This window comes from Channa argus, chromosome 1 (genome assembly GCF_033026475.1).
Source record: "Channa argus isolate prfri chromosome 1, Channa argus male v1.0, whole genome shotgun sequence".
In the NCBI taxonomy this organism is placed as follows: Eukaryota; Metazoa; Chordata; class Actinopteri; order Anabantiformes; family Channidae; genus Channa; species Channa argus.
This window is the reverse complement of record NC_090197.1, coordinates 9,599,749-9,619,627: the sequence shown is the minus strand read 5'-3', so window position 1 is coordinate 9,619,627 and position 19,879 is coordinate 9,599,749. Positions and strand designations below refer to the sequence as shown.

The window sequence follows — 19,879 nt, the reverse complement described above, 5'->3', positions numbered from 1 at the left end:
CCGTCCAAATAACAAGTGTTTACAGTTTTCCGCTCACCTGTGCTGCTGCATCATCACACCTGTCGTCTCTGATCGCGCCGAAGGAAGATTCCTGTGAATCAACATTTCGCACATGCGCAGAAGGTCCCGCAACGAAACTTCCTGTCGAATAGTGCTCCTTAACAACAGACAAAGCTTTGACACGATTCAACAAAATACGCTTGAATATAAAGCGCCTCTCTTTCGCTCCTTCAATGGTAAGATTAGTTGAGATCATTTCGGTGGGTCCTGAATGTGTGTTTTTGCCATTAGCGTTGCTGCTGGGAGTAGCGGGAGTGAGATGTTTTCACACGCTGCCATTTCCAGCGCCCCTTCCAATGGCTGCGGGTCGCGACTAATCTCGGGGGCAGGAAACTTTCATGCTTGGGCAAAACTAAGTGCAGCTACTTGGTTTTGCTACCGGTACATTGAGTTGAGTTAGTACGTTTGCCTTTCAACCAGGGGATGACACAGTCCTTCCTATTAGGATTGTAAGTGAAGTGTTTTAAAACATCGATTGTCTGTTAGCCTTCATAAGCTAACGTTCCTGTAGAGAAGCTTGTACGACTACGACTAAATCCTGTAGTGATACGCTTTAGTAGCTTGTTAGAATTGCTCCAGATATTCACCCGTTAGTGTTAATTGCCTGTTTTTTATTTCCTGGGCTGGTCAAGTAGTTATTTTTTCTTCTAAGGCTGAACAAGGTGCTGCTCCAGGAAATAGTCTGATGTCAGACTTCACCTTCACAGCAAACCGTCCTCGGCTGAGGTATTTGCTGGATGTAGCTATTCTCACGGCTGTCGGCTAATATTTGCAGATGGCATGTGTATGTGCTGTATCCGGGTTTCGGGCGAACTTCGCTTATTTGCGGGACAGACATGCCGAAAACACAAAGGTCAGATCAATCAGGGGCGATGAATTTCCTGAATGATCACTGATCAGGCACAGTTTTGTCAATCAGCAACGCGAACTGAATTCTACTGAAATATGCTCCATATAGTAATGTGTTCGTAATAGCATTTTGGCATAATTTTATATAGCATTATTATTATTATTATTATTATTATTATTATTATTAAAGTTAAACAATAGTTAGCTGCACATGTGAGCACCGAAACAGGCTGTTCTTGCTGTAATGATTTGTTAAGGTTGGCTTTTAAAAGTTTATTTTAAAAAAAAAAAAAAGTTTTGGGGGACAAAATATACACTTCCTGTTTTGTGCAATAAAGGTCAACATGTTTTGTTATTTGAAGGCAAATCCAGTCAAAGTAAAAAAAAAAAAAAAATTTTACTAGTTCAAATTCCCCTCTTTCCAAGACAATTATTTGCTAAATTGAATAACAAAAAGGGATGTAACATTAATAGATTCAAACTTTATTTGTGCAACTCAGACTACTTATTAACTCCAGATGAACTTAGGAATGTAATGTTGCACAAAATGAGCACACTGCGATTTGGTGAGGGCTATATTTAAAGTGCCTTAGAATGGGATCTTCTATGGTAAAATTTTTTTGTTATGGGCTGTCGTTTTGAAACACTTTATAATTGTCATATCATTTTAATCACTAAGCTGGTTGACAGTGTCTGCAATTATTCTGTATATAGTTTGAGTTTATTTTGTGCTGACCAGTATCTTTTATTATAGTAGACTAAATAACTTTGTTTTTAGTCATCATGAAAAATAAAACAATTGAAATTAAGTAATTGAAATCATTAGTGTGTGCGTAAGAAGTACTTAAGTTGTTGTACAACACACTACCGTGTAAGTAGTAATAGTAGTAGTAAATAAATCACCAATTATTTTTAGGAAATTACACGTTCATTTGAGGGTTTTCCACATCAGTTTAAGTCCAGAACCATATTAGTGGTTCAATCATGCACCAAGGCCACAGCTTAACAGTTTTTCTGAGGTGTGCATTGTTCCTTTCCACCCTTTTGAGAAGACAACAACATCTTGAACAGGACTCTAAAGGATCCCATATCAGGTTGACGATGTTCCTCAGGTGTCTTGCTTGAGCTTGAATGTTGTTGTGATGCTGACAGTGGAGAGGTGACTGTGGATTTGACAAAGTCAAGCTGGTCAAATAATTGGGACCGTTGTCAGATTGGGTGGTTTTCAGCCCAGGTAGCTGCATGCAGATGCATTATTGTAGTCTGTCCTGTGCATCAGCATTAGCTGTTGCAGCAGTATCAGCTAGGACACACATCTCTTGGAGGCAGTTAAGGTGGGCAAATCAAAACGTTAGTGTGTCAAAAGTATGAGTCCTAACTCATTCAAATATGAACACAGACATGTTACACATTTTAAGATTTGGGGTCACTTCCAGACACAATTTCCCCCTACATCTGTTTGTCTCTCTTTTAATATCTATCTATAGATCTGATATCCATTATGAAAAAATTGCTTAGGTTTTCCTTTGTATTAGAGGACTGCATTATAGTTGTGCATAAATCCATTTATACATAATGAGTTCAGATACTTGAACCCACAGCCTGTGTGTGGGTTCATATCAGCAATCATCCATATTTTTCCCTCAAATATTTTGAGTTTGGTTACATAAATTTTGCATAAGCTAGCATATGCTTGATTGACCCTGCCAATTCAAGTGGCTTGCTCTTGATTCAGAGCTATTAACAAAACCCTGACAATTCTGTGTGATTTGTTTATTTATTTATTTATTTGCCGTCTGACCTATTTTCTCTTTCGGTGTCTACATTATTTCAGTTGGATAAATGTTCCATCTCTCCATATAGGAAAAATCCAGTTAAGCAAACAGTGGACAAATCGAGGTTAGATCTTATCCCCCGGGGGATCTATTGATAGGACAGCTTGCACCTGAGCACCTAATGCTTCTGGAGAATATGCTTTTGTTGAATGTAGGTTAGGTCACATGTAAGGTGGCACGCTTCTTTAATCCCACAGTAAACACACACTTTTGCGAACACTGGCGAACGTCAGTGCCACATGTGCCTCACCTGCGGGTCTCGTGCTGAAGATTAGACCAGGGTGGCCCACTTCCTCCATCGCCGCTACCTCCCCGCTGATCACCCCTGTGATAGTGGTGGGGGTGGATGAATCAATGAGCATTTTTGGGACAAGGGGAGGGGAGACTCACACAGTGGAAAACTACATAAGGCATAACCCTCAGCAATTTATTCTGTTCCTATGTGTTTTTGCCCCTGTGGTTGTGTAAAGCAGGGTCCGGAGAGGTTTTCGAGTTGCAGAGGGTAGGCTGAGCTCGTAGATATGTCACGTCGCTCTGCTGCAGAGATGGATGACTCGCAAGAGCTGCCGGTGAGTCTACACACATTACCACCAACACAGAGGATAAATCAACACATTTACAAGTTGGTCTCAATTGTTTAATGTTTTTTGTTACTCTACTATATGAGATCTTAAATGCAGGTTGTTGCTACAGTGTTTATTAGGAGTAAATTAAGTTGATGGTGGATTTGATTGGAGTTTAAGCTAAAGCCTAATTTAATTTAAAGTTCATTGTACTTAAATAATAAAAAACTATTCAGTGACAGTTTTTGTCATTGTTCGTCGTTTAACAGGTAAAAATATCAAATAGTTTCCAGGTAGTACATTTTTAAGTAGTAACGCTTGTTTTTTTTTTAACTATTGAACAGCCAGAACATGCACGTTTAAGACAGTAACGCTTGTTTTTTTGAATTATTGAGCAGCCAGAACATGCACGTTTAAGTCATTGTAATTTTTAGAGTGGTGTTGATTCTTTGGGATTCATTTTACTCTAATTTAAAAAAAAAGTTAAAGTGGCAAAAAAAAAAAATCATAGAAATTGTGTAGCACGGCCAATCCTGCAAACCTTTGAAACTTTTCAACCTTTTCACTATAAAACAAATGTTGCCTACATGTTATGTTTTCACTGTAGAGCAAATATACTTCCCCAAATCCATAACACACACCCTGAATGAAAATCTATTTTTGAACTCTGCCAAAGTTTAAAGTTGTTGGGGGTTTTTTTGGTAAATGTTTGTAATGATTTCACTTCATTTAGGACTAATAACCTTAAAAGACAAATAATTTATCCTTATTTCACATGTTGAAAGTCTTTAACTGAAAGCCAAACTTTTTGGGTGACATTGCAGTTTTGGTGTAACGGTGTAAATGGCTTTTATGTCACAGTCTTTTTGTGTGTGTGTGTGTGTGTGTGTGTGTGTGTGTGTGTGTGTGTGTGTGTGTGTGTGTGTGTGTGTGTGTGTGTGTGTGTAGGCAAAGAAGGCCAAGATTGATCTAGATGGTGGGCTGGACAAAGAACAAAGGTCTGTCTAAGCACATTTTTACATCTTTTTTTTTTTTTTTTTTTAATATATGATTTTTTTTTTAGCTGAATATTAGTTTGTTTGTTTGTTATGACTTTCTCTCTTTTTGATGAATCCACATTGAATGACTGCAGGTTGGCCTTAGAAATGTTATAATTGTAAGTAATTGATATTTATTAGGAATTTGGGAGACGATGGGAGTCCAGCCAGTGTTTTAGGTTCATCAGAGCAGGAAAATTCTTATTCTGCACTGTCTACGGCCCAACTTGATCCCAGTAAGTACAAAATATAGAAAAATGCAGAATACGCTCACAAATAGTCCTAGAAAATAACGAAAATTTTGTGTTTGATCATAGATGATCATGAGCAGTCGGAAACCGACAGAAGAGGAGCATCACAAGCATGCAGTGACTCAGTCAACTCTTATGCTCATTCGGGTACAAACACTGTCCCACGTCTTGACAATGCACAATAAAGTTGTTAAAGTAAGAATACTGATTTTGTATGTAACTCAAGCAATTGTTTTTTACAGACACAACAACCACATCTGAATATACCCAACAGGTTTATCAAGGAACCAAGTGAGTACACTACCTCCATGTTGTGTTTTGTAGATTTAACATTGTGATGAGTATACAAGTGAAACCAGCACAGTGACCCATTTTATTTGTTTTACCAGTGCAGCTATAATCTAGTCTTCCTGCTTTGTAATAAGCTTGGTTGGAGATGACATCTGCACAAAAACAAGACTTTCCGCTTTAAAATTTACCACACTCAGTGCACTGTTGGTAATAAAAACACCAAAGGTACAATGCATCATTGAAGCAAAGCTCTGCTGATGACTGAGAGGAGCAGACAACTGCGGATGCACGCAAAGACATTTTACGTGTTTACATGTATTTTATATTATATATTACAGTTTGCTCATTGTGGAAACCTTTTTTAATTTCATTGTCACAGTAAAAACTTTGAAAAGGTAATTTCTTTGCAATTGTGGTTTTCCCTGGGTTGCCAATTAAAGAGGAGATGAGCTGTTGTTACTGTGAAAACTGTAGTTTTACTTGGTTTAGTGTCTTTAACCCAACTTTTTCGCCTGCAGATCTGTTTAATATAACTGACTATAAGGTTAACAGCAAACCCTAATCAGTATCTGTGCTGTTTGCAGCCACAGTCATGCCATTTATTTCAGTGGCAGTTGCAATCCAGTTGTCTTCAGTTTTAAAGTGAGTAATCGGTCCCACATCCAGAAAATCCCACTTTCAGCAGGACTGGGCTTTTTCCTTGACAGCACTTGAGTCTCAAAATACTCGATTATGTCCTTGCAAGTGAAATCTCAGCAACCTTGAATTGGTATTCATAGTCTGGTTTTCCCATAGGTTATTACACTCTTCTCAGTCATCTGCAGGTAGTAGTCAACAGCTTTATATTTGCTGGTGCTACAGGTGCTGCTGTAGCTGGCACAGCCTTAATTATTGACCCTGTAATGAGTTTTAAACTTTATTTCTACATATTTCTTATCACTCCTACTGTGACGGCAAGGAGAAATAAGACATGGTGAGACATCCATGTGGTTTGGTGAAGATGCTTGGCATTGCTAATTGTAAATCTCTGCACCTGTAGCTGTGTCTGATTGGACCAAATGCCAGTTCTCCTGCTCTCTCTTTCAGCAACGCAGTGACATCCTACACAAGTCAGGTGGCCTTTCCTCCTCTGGCCCAGTCTACAGTGTACTCATCCTTCCCCCAAACAGGCCAGACCTATGGCCTCCCACCCTTTGGTTAGTTCCATCTCTACTATAAAAGCTTATTTTAATACTTTCTTTTCACTAAAAACACAGTTTCACACCTTTTGTTACTTTGCTTTTGAGGCATTACTTTGCTTTGCGCTGTGGGAGCGATTTCCTTTTAATCTATGCTTAAACACACAAGGCCCACATCTTGACTAAAGGAACTGGTTTCTTACTTTTGCCCTGTCTTCAGTGACCCACTCCTCTCGCTACCCCTTTCATTTTCTGCTTCCATTGCTCTTGTTCATCTTCAGGTGCTATGTGGCCAGGCATAAAAACAGAGACAGGGCTGCCTGAGGCACCCTCTGGTGGTCAGCTTGGATTTCTCAGCTTCAGCACCGCATATACCTCAACCCCGCCAGGCCAGCTGCACTACTCATACCCCAGCCAAGGCAAGCTCAAGCCTTACTCTGTCTCACAAGATAACACTGTCACACTCAAACTTCAAATGAGTGAAGTGCTCAAAAACAAAGGAAAGTTTGAAAGTACAGTGGCACAGCTGTTTTCTTCTCACACCTGTTCCTATTCCTGTTTTTCCCTCTGGCACTGTTTTACATGGGTTCTTCCTGTTTCTAGGCTCAAGCTTCACAACATCCAGTGTGTACTCAAACATACCTTCAGCTACGGCTTCCACAACAGCCTCCGCCACTGTGGCCCACCAAGTAAGTCGAACGGTAGTGTCATATCTGGTTTTCTGTATGAAATGTCCTGTATTCTCCTGTTGATCTCTAGGAGCTACAGGCCTTGTCAGATAGGAAATCTTCTATCTTTTTGCAGTGTAGCATAAAAGAATACAAATCTAGTTCCGTAGTTGTATGTTCGATCCACAATACACAGCCACGTGAGAGACTACTCCACTGCCCTTTTCTGATTTCCCCAGGAATTTAGCAGCTACAACTCGCTGGGACAGAGTCAGTTCTCCCAGTACTATGCCCTGCCTCCCTATGTGCCTGCTGGGCTACCCAGCAGCGATGAACATGGTGTAGGAGTAGCCGGATATTCAGCTGTGAAGTCCGAGGAGGCTGCCTCAGCTGCACTTCCTCCTGGAGGTGAATTCATTGCCTCGATTTAGATGATTTTGTTTCAACATCAGATTGTTGTTTTTGTCTTTACATTAGTGTTGCATTTCAAAAGTATTATGTAATCACATGGTCAGCATTGCGTTCATCATTCCCTGCATTTAATAATAGTAATGCTTAACAGAAACCATTTAATAGAACCAATAACATCTGACACCCTCTCCTGTTTTTAGACGCATCCCCAGAGAACCTTCCAGCCGGTGCAGCTCTCCCTACCAGTGTTTCTGTCCCTGCTGGAGCCAGAGAGCAGGATGACAATGGACGTAGGAACTCTGTTGGCAAAGCCAAAGGAAAGGGCAAGAAGTCTGACAACTTCCCACCTGCGGAAAGTGACCTGGAGGTAAACATCTAATTGATTGATAATTTTAACCGTAAACTAGCAAAGCAACATGACATTGTTATAGCTAAAGCATTTTACACAATATGGGAAGTGTCACTGATCCCCCTCATTATTTAACAATCCCTGTTAAATCCCAGTGTGGTGTCAGGCGATTAAATTATTATTAAAGAATTCATTCAATTTGAACTGTGTGATATTGGCTCACAGTTCTGGTGAGGTGTGAGTGTGTCCATATCATTACCCGGCAGCAGCATATTTCACAAGTTTTATATTGATGCTTTGAAGACAAATGCAGATAAATTAAATTTGTTGCATTTTAGTTGTAAATGTTTCCTGACATTTGTAAGTTAAAGTGAAATGTAATATTTATGAATGTAAAGAGTAATATTCTTCTGTCTTCAGCGCATTTTTCTGTGGGATTTGGATGAGACTATCATTATTTTCCATTCACTGCTCACTGGCTCCTACGCTCAGAAGTTTGGCAAGGTTTGTTTAAATTGGCAATAAGTTTGCGCATATAACACAAAATAAAAAGTGTGACAGTTCTGACTCAAAAAGTCATTCCGGATCATTGTATTAACAGGACCCAGCGACTGTGCTAAACTTGGGTTTGCAGATGGAGGAGCTGATCTTTGAGCTGGCTGACACTCACCTTTTCTTCAATGACCTGGAGGTACAGTTGTTTATATTTGTAGATAGATGGTTAGAATTTTCTCTAGACCTCTGAAGCATGTTGAAGATGATCAATTTCCCAATATTAGTAAGCTCTATAGATCTGTCAGGCCTGATGGGATGCAGAAGTCTCCCAGTTCATATCCTGTCTCACGCATCAGGTGTGTCCTTGAGCGAGACACTCCTGGGCACACGTATGTGTAAATGTATATGTACGCAGAAGTTTCATGGTTAAATCTCATTCCTTATTTTTTCTGCCTATACACATATGTATGAGTGAATCTTTTTCTATGCACAGTCTTGCAGTTGTGTATCTGCTCTAGTTCAACCAGTAATTACTCCAGATGCCTCAGTTTGTAGAAATGGCCTCCTTTTATTTTTCTTTAAGGAATGTGATCAAGTTCATGTTGAGGACGTGGCCTCTGATGACAATGGACAAGACCTGAGGTGAGAGCTACGCTAATGAAACTATAAAATTAGCATTTTGTGAAACATTTTGGTTTTTTTTTTTTTTTTCTTCAACATTAATATTATTATGTATGAATTTCAAAGCAATTTTTTTTTCTGTCATCAAAGCCAATTACAAGTCTGTCTCCTTGGTTTAGTAACTACAACTTCTTGGCGGATGGCTTCAATGGTGCCAGTGGTGGAGGAACATCAGGTGGTACCACAGGAGTTCAAGGAGGAGTAGAGTGGATGCGCAAACTGGCTTTTCGCTATCGTCGGCTAAAAGAGATTTACAATAACTATAAAGGAAATGTTGGAGGTGTGTTTGCATCATGTTATACTTGTTACTCAAATGTATGAATAAAAACAATCTTCTTACTTGCTCTAGTACTAAACAAGAACACAAAACAGCTTCAGCTCAGATTACTGTGTTCAAAATGTTTTTCCCCCATCTTCTTTAATCTTTTGCTCATATGGATGTTAATCTGTGTAGTATTTGTATGTTGCCACCAAATATACACACTTCAGACATTTGGAAACTGTAAAATAAGGATCACTTTACATTTCCATGTTGTTTCTGAGTAGTGTGACACTTGCTGTATTTTCAAAGGTAAAGTTTCTACATAAATGCATGTCGTTGTCTTAAGGCCTGTTGAATCCTATGAAGAGGGAGCTGCTTCTGCGGCTCCAGTCTGAGATTGAGAGCGTTACAGACGCCTGGCTCACCACAGCGCTCAAGTCTCTGCTGCTTATTCAGTCCAGGTCAGACCACAGTTCAGCTTTTATTTATTTGCCTATGTTACTGGTTGACATTCAGTATGTTACCACCATCTACACTTTCTTTTTCTTGGAAGAATTGCATCACATACCTGTCCTTTTTCGGAACCCGGGGCAATTCAGCTTAGTACATCCACAGAATTCAGATTGTTTATTTTACATGTATGTATAGCCGCAGTGTTTTTGCCTTTAAGCCCATGTATTAATGCATATATATATGTGATATCCACCAATAGGGGGAAGTGTATGAATGTGCTGGTCACCACCACTCAGCTTGTTCCAGCTCTGGCCAAAGTGCTGCTCTATGGCCTGGGAGATGTCTTCCCCATCGAAAACATCTACAGTGCCACCAAAATAGGTACACATGAAAAGACGAGGAAATTATGTTTACAAAATGAGATTTTGTAAGTCCTAAATTTCCCCAATGACTTTTCTCCACGCAGGAAAAGAGAGTTGCTTTGAGAGGATTGTCTCTCGCTTTGGGAAGAAAGTTACTTATGTGGTGATAGGTGATGGTCGAGACGAAGAGTTTGCAGCAAAACAGGTACGTTTTATTATTTAGGTCTCGCAACCAAAATTTTCATTCGGTGCGTCTCAGAATCTCAAAAACTGTGCTGCAGGTAAAAACAAATACAGTTAATGCAACTCTAGATTTGTTTGTTTAAAACCAAATAAACAAAAAATAGTGAAACTCTGAGAAAATATAATGAAAAACCAGACTGCACACAGTACGGCAGTTCCAAGAACATACCAAACCCAAATGTGGTCTAGTGTAAACGGATGAGGTCTTGTTTGTGCCATTTATTTCACACTGCGTGTTTTTTAGCAAATGTTTGGTTTTCTGTCTCCCCACATAGCACAATATGCCTTTCTGGCGGATTTCTACTCACGGAGATCTTGTTTCCTTGCACCAAGCGCTGGAACTGGACTTCTTGTAAAAGAGGTGAATGTTGAATGTCGCTTACTAAAGGGAAAATGTAGTCGTCAATGTCCTGTTGGCCTGTGGAGTAACCGTGTGTGAGGACAATCTTCCACAGGCCCAACAATACACACTTAAATATTATTAAGTGATCTCACTGATGACTAATGACTCACTGTGTGATGGTAAAGTACTGAAGCGGACTTTGGGTCGGAGGGGACTGTGAGAAACGGAATGGATATAGCACTTGGCTGAATTTAAGTTCCTCACACCCAGCACTCCCTCCTTTACGGCAGCTAACCTCACCACAGCTGAAACTGGCACTGAATTGGACACAGAAGAGAAGACATCCGTTTTTCCTGCTCATCTGCCTTTGGTCTTTATCTCATTTTTTTATTTTTTTTAATTTACTCTTATCCATCAAACACCATCCGTCTGAATATTTATTCTGTTTTTAGATATAAACAGGGCCATTGTGTTTTTGTTTGTTTTTGTTTTTTTGGCATTCTTTTTTGTGGATATTGTAACTTTTTATTTAGACTCTATATAATTGCTAGAATAAGATCAAAGCAAAACTTAAAAAAAAATATTTCTGGGGTTTTATTCACCCACTTATAGACTTGAAATTTGCAAATTATCCAGTTTCCTTCAAAGTGTATTAAATTGAATTGAGTATCATTTACATTCTGTGATTTACCTCTCATGTAGCTAGTCCACTATTTAACACAAGGTACTAAAAGGGAATAAAAGAACTTGTTCATGTCTTCTCCTGACATGACCAAACCACATCAGTCAGCAGCTCTGACCGTGTGTGGTCCGTGTGTGTGTTTGTGTGCGTGCGCTTCAAACACGTGATATCACGTAACCCTGAATCATAAGTCATAAGCAGGATGGGAAATATGCACTAAACATAAACCATTTGTCAGTGTCAACAATGACTGGAGAGTTTTCCAGGAGAGCAACTGTTGCCTTTGCTATGTACGTGGCAAGAAGTACAGTGCTGTGTGGAAGATTTAGGCACTAAAAGAGTCAAACTAGTGCCATGAATAATTTTGAATGTTTAACTTCATACGAAGTGCAGTAAACAATCTATTTTTAAGAGACCACCCTTAAACCAGCACCATTTTACCTACTCAGACCTGCACACAGTTATGTAGGATATGGCCGATTATTCCAAACATCAGAAAGAACCTGTCACAGTTCTGTGTGTTTTAGCCTCTTTCTGTTTGTTCTCTCTTACTGTGATCCTTGAGTGACTCCATGATGTTGAGATGACATCTTTGTAAGGGAAAAACGGCTCCTTATGATTTCGGTGTGTTCCCTTGCTGCAGAATGATTTGGGGATCAGTCAGCCCCCTCCTTGATGGAGTACTTTGATAGAAAATAAAGTGCCCAAAACCTTCGCCCACAGCAGTAGCATTAGTACTAAGGTAGAACACAGGTAACGGAGTGCAATGTAACATGCATTCTGCATATTAATTCTCAACAATACGTACCACATATTATTCAGCATCACCATTTTAGTTGTTATATGCAGAAAAATCTACATATTTACCTGCTTTGCACTAAAGGGAAACAACACCGTACTTTAGCAGTTTGTCAAACTGGCTTTTAGAACATTTCCACAATCGAGAAGACATTGCAGTTAGTAAACCTGCTGTCTAAATGTTTTAGTTGACTTCATTTGACGGTAGAAAACAAAATGGAGGTATAATAAAAACGTACATATAATTAGTATGTATTATTGATTTGGAACACAATGCCTGTACCTGCAAATGTAGTGGATTTGAAGGAAGGATCCCATTTCTCAAGCTGCATAAACCACCTAAAAATGTCGTTGAGAAGGTTTTCTGTTTGTATTTTGACGCAGTCTCTTCTTGGGCTGCTCAGAGCACAGTCCTAACTGCCCTTGAAATCCCATCCAAAACAAAAAAGAAAACCTCAATTACAGTGACACAGTCCATGCAGGATTTAAAACAATGCAAACAAACATACTGATTGGTGTTCGGTGATTTTAAGTCAAGGCAGGAAAACAAACACCCATTAACAAATTCAAAGACAGGTTTACTGCTGAGCCAAGAGCCTCTCTTACTGTTGGAAATCAGTGTTTAATCAAAGGATGCTCTGATCATTTTCCCTCTCTTGGTCTCCCTCTTAATTAAATCTGAATATCAGAATTTCTTTTATGGTTTTCTAGCATTGTTGTGTGTTTTCATCCACCCCCCCTTTTTTCAGTTTGTGCGTTCGTTTTCTTTTAATATTTAGGGAAAAAGCTTGACCTAGGTGGAAAAAGTTGATGTATTGTTTAAAAACGAAGTGCACCAAAAGTAGGGCTGGGCGATATGCAAAAAACAAAGTATCCTGATCTTTTTTTTTTTTTCATATCAATCTAATGATGTAACTCATTATTCTTTAAAGTCATTCAGAGACTCTGCTGAATTTAAAAGACTTTCTTAGCAGTGGTTTTTCTAACATCTGTCTGCCATGTCTTTGTGTTTGAGCCAGTAAAACGTATTTGTTTTCTCGTTTCCACCTTTATGCTGGTTTGAGTTTCTGACGAGATTTACAAATCACAAATGTTTGACTTCCATCTTATTTGTAGCTCAACTATCTCCAAAAAAGAGATGAAGATTGCCCATGTTACAGGACTTCATGCAAATTGTCAATATCTCCATATAACCATTTTTTAAAGAATGTTTTGAAATTAATGAACATATCATCATATGATATACAATACAATATAGCATAATCCTATGCCAAAAAAATGTTACTCAAGCTTGAGTAAATATCTAATCTGTGCAGACTGTAATGCTTCTCCAGTTAATACATACAACAAATATACATGCCATATTTCACATATCAAATTACATGGTTTTCCGTAACTTGAGGTTTGCTCCCTCTTCTGCAATTATTTAAATGTCCATGCAATTGTGGATGGAAACGCATCCTTTTACACTTCTTTGCAGTTCTTATAATTGTTGAATTTGAATTCTTTTGTGGTGTGTTTGAATGGAAACTGGACTTGTGTGACTGTTGTAGCACATGGGAGTCAGGCAGGCTTTCTGTCCCCAGTGTGAACTGGATACACCTAAGTACAGTTTATGAGCCAACGGCAGCACCTGAGAGCTTGGGTTTACCTGCATATTGTTAAAAAGAACCAAATTTCTGAAATGGATACGGCCACATTCTGGATGTCTTATTCTGTCTTTGCTTGGACCCTGACTAAGCTGACACTTTTTAAAGGATCACAGACAAAGTTTTCTGTGCTGCTTGTGGTTTGCTGGACAGTTGTTTCATCTCAGAATTGTCAGTAACACAGTTTTAAACTGTTTCCAAAGACATTACTCAACACGTTTCCTCAAACTTTTCATGTCATTTAGCTGTCATGTGTTGTATTATTATTATTTAAAACTAGCTTAACAGATATGCCAAATAGATGGTTATGTTTTTTTCGATTATTCAATCGATCGTTTCATCTAGAGCTGCCTTAGTTAGTCTTAAGTTGTAAAAAAGTTAATGGTAATTATGGTAATGGTAATTAAATGATAATCATTTTAGTTGCTGGTTTTCTTTGTCTTATATGACAGTGAACTGAGTATCTTTGGAGTTTGTGGGGGTCAAAACAAGTATTTTTAAGCTGTGTTTTGTTTTTGTTTTTTGGGTTTTTTTATCACATTATAGACACAATAGACTAAATGGATGTGCAAATATTGTTACCACCCTAACTTCTTCCATTAAATATCAGTAAATGGTGACAGATATCCATCACAATTTACCAGAGCCAATCTTCCTTTATACATTTTGTCTGACCAGCAGATATTCAGTTTACTGACCTAAAGGATTTAGAAAAACAGAAAGTATTTGTATGTAAAAATGTCCAAACAAACTAATTCTTTCAATTCAAAGCATCCATCAATTGTCAAAGTAGTTGCTGATAAATCAGCTCAACTCTACTTAGAACTTTGCTACATACACAGAATTACTTTGTGAAGTTGTATTGGAGGGGATGAAACCGTGCAATACATGTCTACTTTGCTCATTAACCGTATTTCAGTAGGTTTTTCCTTTGCGTGTTGTAGACGGTGGGGGGAGCAAGCAGCAGGAGTTGACATTCACTTGTCTGAAGAAAATTGCGACTGAACAATACTGAGCCTGAAGAAGATTTTGTATTTACACACAAGCAGCTCGACCGTTAAGAATGTGTATTTCTGTGTAATTTGTTTGACAGTGCATATTTATATTGTGCCTTTAACCCTTAGTGTGTATGCTTTGTTTGATGCATTTATCACTGCTTTGTTATATTCTCCAAAGTGTTTTTTTTTTAAACTCAATCACTTTTTTTATCTTTTTTTTTTTTAGATTTAACTTGTTTTTGACTGTGTCTGCACTTGATTTGAAAGAGGGGTGTTGATTCATGGATTGATTGCTCAGTGTTTAAATAAAACCTTGTTAGTGAAGGTTTTACCTTAACATAGTCTGTAAGTACAGTTCGTGAAATGCTTTTAACATTAGAAGTCTCAGTTTTGTGTGAGTGTTTTCATTGTGAAGAGAAAAATCTCATGTCACAACTATCACACCTGCCTCATGTTAGATTTTTGCCGCCTTTTAAAAAGGTGAATGCGTTTTTGTTGTTGCTGAGAAACGCTCACCTGGAGACAATCAAAACCTGTAATCCATTATATTTTCCCTGCAGATCAGGTTCCAAAAATGCAAGGCATGCTTAAAAAGGTGTGCCTTAATTCTACAGTATTGTACTACCTAAGAGGGTTGGACTCATCTGGCCTGACACATATTGGAGAAAACTCCATGGGCTGAATTTCTTCTGCCTGTTGAATGTGTTTTCTGTTTGTTTCTATGCATGTCTGTTGTGAAGTACACCATTGCTGTTAAGAAATGTCTAAGTTTAAGAGGCTGCATCGTAAAGTCCTTTTATTTCTAATGCCAAATACTGTTGTTTCAGAAATGCATTTTTGTTTGTACTTTTTTTTTTTTTTTCATGTGTTTCATCTCATTTTGGAGGACATGTGGGTGACATGGGGTTATGGAGTGAGAGCCTGATTGTGACGCTATAAGCTGAACACTATCATGATAATCAATGATAATTTAAGGATGATAATCACTACTTTCCCCACAGTAGCTGTTTGGGGCCTCGACACAGTCCTGTAAGGTTTTCCTGTGTACCTACAAAAGAATGTAAATACATTTAAAAATGTTTCAGACTCAAGTTTCTTTTATTACTTCCAGAAGATGTACAAAAAATACAAAATATAGTTACAGTGTAAACATTTCTTCCAAGAATACCACATATCTAGGCTTTATTGGTTCTTGACAAGAAATGTTGCTGAAATGGAAGAACCACATGTCCAGCTTATTAAGTTTTACCTGCCATAATTCTTCCATAACTGGCTGCTTTAATCATTCCGATTGTTCACACAGGTCAATGAGATCTTTCTTTTTCTGTCCAAATTTACTTATACAAAATGAAAGGGGTGACCACCAATTTTCAACTTGCATCCTGTGGTTCTAGTTGGAGTAAGCTTCCCTTTGCCTTCCATGTATTAAAATATCCCCCTGCTTCTGGCTGGAAAACTCCAGATGACATCATCTGGTTGCTCATTGGTTGCTCATGTTATAGAGGCTGTAGTCTATGGAACTATAAGTAGTACAGGGCCATACTTCCATTCTGGGCAGGCAAAGGGGAGCTTGATATAATTCTTATACCCAGTGTACTCCTCAAAGTACAACTGTAGAAATTACGTTGCACTGGGGGAAGGTAATGAACTACACATACTTCATACTTTGTTACTTGTTAGAGTGAAGGTCTGGCAATGCAAAAGTTTAGCATCAGTATCTACTTCAGGTGTGCTTAAAGGTACTGACCACAGAAAAAATACGTCAAGTACTTTAAAATGAGAAATACTTTGTTGTTAATAAATCGTTTACTTAAGTAGAAATGTCCGTGTGCTACTTCTAATTTTAATTGAGTACGTTTTAGAGTACTTCATCTATCGCAGTCAAGTAGAAAAGTTATCTTTTTATTATAAGGGCTTCATATATCTGAGGTGGTCAAATGAAGTTCCCTTCTTACTTTTTCCCCATTTTAGTAAGACAGTCCCACTTTTAATTAGGTGTCAGAACATTAATGATTAGATTTCATAGGAGAAAACATGCAATAAAGGGATTTCATGTTTTTTTTTTTAAATCTGGATATTTGTAGTCGTTCCACATCTATGTTTTGTTCCTGCTGTCCTTTATGTCATGTGTCTATTAAAGCAGGAGTAAGTTCAAATGCTGTGACCATGAGGAAGAAGTGTGTTCTTTCACAGGTTGCATCATTCAGGGATTTAAAAACTAAAAAACAATCAAAGCAAACTTTGATATGGCAGAAGTAGTAAAACAAATAAAAAGGAAATCTGTCCTTTATAAATAAACACATTTAATGCTTTGGTATAGGGAAGCACCAGTGCACAAAGTGCTCATGGGAATAACACAATGTTTAATATTGAGAGTCCATCAGTGGTTAATCAGGGAGAAGGTCATCGTCCTCAATACCACACAGCCCTGTGATCTTGGCTAAGAATCACCATCTTCATGACTCAAGTCTGTTTCTAACCCCCACGTCCTGTGGATGTCAAGTGGTGGCAGGTCAGGAGTAAAAGGTCTCCGCTAGCTTCCTCATTCTTTTATTGCAGCGTTTGACATCAGGTGCAGCAGATGAACTGTGATCTGTAACATCCGAACTCAGACACCGAAAAATGTCATCTGCATCCACATCGTTGCTCATGGTTCTAAAGGATTCAGCTGTGCCCGTTTGTGGGCCGGCTGGGGGGCCATCGGAGGCACCCCCTTTCAACTGCTCTTTGCCAAGGTTTGGATGGTAGCACTTATAATATATTATTTTAAAGAGGAGACCAAAAATGTAAAATCCAACAACACTTACAGCCGTGATTAGAGCATACAACTGTGGTATTTCAAAAGAAGGTGGATCAGTGCACATCTTCCAGTACCACAGGCCACAGAGAAGGGAAATATCAGCCAGTATAAAGCTATGGTAGAGCAGAGTACTGTTCCTCGTCTTACCCTCGACCACATTAAACCAGTCGAAATACCAAATGAGGCCCACGGTGGCTCGGTAAAGCCATTCTCCGCCTTTGCTGTCCATAAAGTTGGTCTTGGCTCTCCAGGCGAAGAAGAAAAACACCAGCCAGGAGCAAAGGAAGTGGGTGAAAATGAAGCAGGGCATCACGGAGGCAAAAAGGGCGAGGGCAGTGAGTCGAGATGAGAGGAGAATCAGGTTCCAAATAAAGTAGATCACAGATGAGAGTATGAGCTGCTTTTCCTTGTCGGGCAGGAAGGAGCGCAGGGAGCGGTGGTACATGGTCACACTACAGGCGATGGCCGAGGCTGACCCAATGGCCTTCAACACTGAGGAGGAGGAGAGGTGACCATTAAAGAGAAATGTACAAATCCACTTTAACATTTGTCATTTGAGACACTTGAATTAAGGTTGAGTATTTTTCTTCTTTCTGAGTACTCCATTTATTCCTTTTCTGAGTTCTAGAGTCATTGGTGGCCTTAATATGTGTATGACACATTGAGCGATGGGTCACATACTGCACCTGTGATGGGGTCGAGCTGGCCATGCCTCAGGAGGAGGGTGAGCATAAGGACGAACTGAGGAGCCCCCTCTGAAAATGTCTCTATGAGCCGCAGCATACTGAGGTCGTGGCTCAAGTAGACTGCGAGATCTCCAGACACATTATCATGTTTGCAGATTCTTAGTAAAGACGTCTCCACAACACTTGCATGCCTGAAAAGAAAAGGTTGGACAAAGTACAACATTAAACACATATAAATGCTGCTGTTACAATATGAGGGTGTGTCTTGTTTCAAAGAAAGAGATAATATGTCACATTCTGTAATCAAATAATCATGTATGTTTCCAAGTCTTCCCAGAATTCCCACACGGGAAAAACGGAATTTGCGCACAAACACTGTAACAGTCCAGTGGGAACATGCAGCAAAATTCCTTCAAGTGATTTACTTTTTATTAGCCAGACCAGTGTAAATTAGTGCAGAGCTGCTGAATAAATAGAAACTACTTATTTGAATATCCGGCATTCACGCCCAGCTTTCCACACATGCCACACACCACAAAAGATGGGGAAAAGATTATGGCGACAAAAGGCTTAGATAAGAATAAACCAAGGTTTATCATTAAATGAAACTGAAACAAAATATTTAATTGAAAAGTCGAAACTAGCAACCCCGGCCCCATTCAAAAACTATCCCCAATTAGTCATGTGAAGTGGATAAAGACATTTTTTGAAAATAAAATCAAAGTGTAGAACATTTGATTTTTGATTTGATTTGATGAACATAATACTGAACCTGATATAGATTCCTAGCTGGAACACATGAAGAGTCCTTAGTTGACTGGGGTTCAGGTACTTCTCAACCTTTGTATTCCTCTCAAAGTCCTCATAGCTGTACCACAGCCAGCTGTAGACTTGGGTGAGCACAGACGAGCCAACAAGAAACAGCATGAGAAGCCCGAGGCTCACATACGCCTTTTCCTTGTAGAAAGACACGGAAGCATATACATCCAGCACTATGTCAGCCAGTAGGCACAGCAGACCTGCACAGGTGAAGAAGAAGTCCACAGGGGAAAAATTGAATTTACCCATAGTGTCTTTCAGAGATCAGCTCATAATCACTAACAACCAGCTCTAAGTGCTGCTACATGCTGTGGTTGAGAGTTTCTTCGCAAACCACCTGTTAGCTTTGACTCGAGAGACAAATGAAAGTGAGCGGAGAGAAAAAAAAAGTTCAGCAAGGATGCAGCAAACTCCTCCTACCACCTGAGCCGTCTTCAGAGTCATTTGACTTAAAGGCACAGTGAGTCAGTGAGTCACCTCCACCAGACGCTGAACCCTCAGTGGCTCCCAGTGGGTCAGGTGAGCACTGTGTGTGACTGTGTGTATGAGAAGCAACATGTTAAAATATAAGGAGCCTATTTACCACTTAGTCACATTGTCAAAATTACCCTTTTGGTAAACCACTTTAAATCATGTGCAAATCAAGTTTCAACAGAAAACCACACATTAAAACAGATAAAACAAGTAATTAATCATTGTTAATAATTTATTGATTGCACATGGTCAACGAGGTAAAACATTAACAGGCAGGCCTTGACTTTTGATTGCAGCCGAGTATTACGAGGGCCTGCAATCTTTTCCCTGAAACAAACTGGAAGAGGTTTGACGCTTGAAAATAAAACATAAATCAATATCAATTCCAGGTAAGAAATACAGAACGTCTACCACATCTGTAGGACGTCTGGATTTAAACAAACAAAATAACATTGGCTTTTGTATCGATTTGAAACCCAAAGACAGAGGAAAGTCACTGGCTGTTGTATTTGTAGTAACAATACTTAGTCGACATGTAAATAATCAGCGGTTGAGCTGAAAAAGAAAAATGTTTACAACAAAAATATCACCTTGATAAAAATTTGTACCTAGTCAACTTTTCTGTGACTGCAACGAGTTATG

At 39.0% G+C, this 19,879-nt stretch overlaps 2 protein-coding genes across 6 annotated transcripts; one reads left to right on the top strand and one right to left on the bottom strand.

Moving 5' to 3' along the window:
• The first annotated feature begins 98 nt into the window (after positions 1 to 98).
• Positions 99 to 15,544, top strand: eya3 (EYA transcriptional coactivator and phosphatase 3). 4 transcript variants are annotated; one of them, XM_067495298.1, is made up of 19 exons: positions 99 to 236; positions 3,218 to 3,313; positions 4,256 to 4,305; positions 4,486 to 4,580; positions 4,662 to 4,742; positions 4,838 to 4,886; positions 5,973 to 6,082; positions 6,346 to 6,483; positions 6,668 to 6,753; positions 6,972 to 7,140; positions 7,344 to 7,510; positions 7,913 to 7,996; positions 8,094 to 8,183; positions 8,571 to 8,629; positions 8,788 to 8,948; positions 9,277 to 9,391; positions 9,643 to 9,764; positions 9,850 to 9,950; positions 10,264 to 15,544. In XM_067495298.1, exons 2-19 carry the CDS (start codon positions 3,266 to 3,268, stop codon positions 10,342 to 10,344), a joined length of 1,806 nt encoding a protein of 601 aa, XP_067351399.1. In that variant the 5' UTR covers positions 99 to 236; positions 3,218 to 3,265; the 3' UTR covers positions 10,345 to 15,544. The 4 variants fall into 4 exon arrangements, with proteins under 4 accessions (XP_067351399.1, XP_067351428.1, XP_067351409.1 ...); XM_067495308.1 differs by having other exon boundaries at positions 102 to 236; positions 3,215 to 3,313; XM_067495318.1 differs by lacking the exon at positions 99 to 236 and adding an exon at positions 334 to 509.
• LOC137114886 (XK-related protein 8-like) lies at positions 15,538 to 19,335 on the bottom strand. 2 transcript variants are annotated; one of them, XM_067495396.1, is made up of 3 exons: positions 18,717 to 19,151; positions 17,945 to 18,135; positions 15,538 to 17,750 (listed from the first exon to the last, which is right to left on the bottom strand). In XM_067495396.1, the coding sequence occupies exons 1-3, from the start codon at positions 19,010 to 19,012 to the stop codon at positions 16,972 to 16,974; spliced, it is 1,266 nt and encodes a 421-aa protein (XP_067351497.1). In that variant the 5' UTR covers positions 19,013 to 19,151; the 3' UTR covers positions 15,538 to 16,971. The 2 variants fall into 2 exon arrangements, with proteins under 2 accessions (XP_067351497.1, XP_067351505.1); XM_067495404.1 differs by having other exon boundaries at positions 17,608 to 17,750; positions 17,940 to 18,135; positions 18,717 to 19,335.
• Between the last annotated feature and the right edge of the window lie 544 nt (positions 19,336 to 19,879).

Coding starts and splice junctions, on each gene's coding strand:
- eya3 (XM_067495298.1), top strand. CDS start 3,266: ATGTCACGTCGCTCTGCTGCAGAGATGGATGACTCGCAAGAGCTGCCG. Junction 6,754..6,971: donor CCGCCACTGTGGCCCACCAA/GTAAGTCGAACG, acceptor TGATTTCCCCAG/GAATTTAGCAGCTACAACTC. Junction 8,630..8,787: donor GACAATGGACAAGACCTGAG/GTGAGAGCTACG, acceptor TCCTTGGTTTAG/TAACTACAACTTCTTGGCGG.
- LOC137114886 (XM_067495396.1), bottom strand. CDS start 19,012: ATGGGTAAATTCAATTTTTCCCCTGTGGACTTCTTCTTCACCTGTGCA. Junction 18,136..18,716: donor CAGCTAGGAATCTATATCAG/GTTCAGTATTAT, acceptor TTTTCTTTTCAG/GCATGCAAGTGTTGTGGAGA. Junction 17,751..17,944: donor CCAGCTCGACCCCATCACAG/GTGCAGTATGTG, acceptor CCTCCTCCTCAG/TGTTGAAGGCCATTGGGTCA.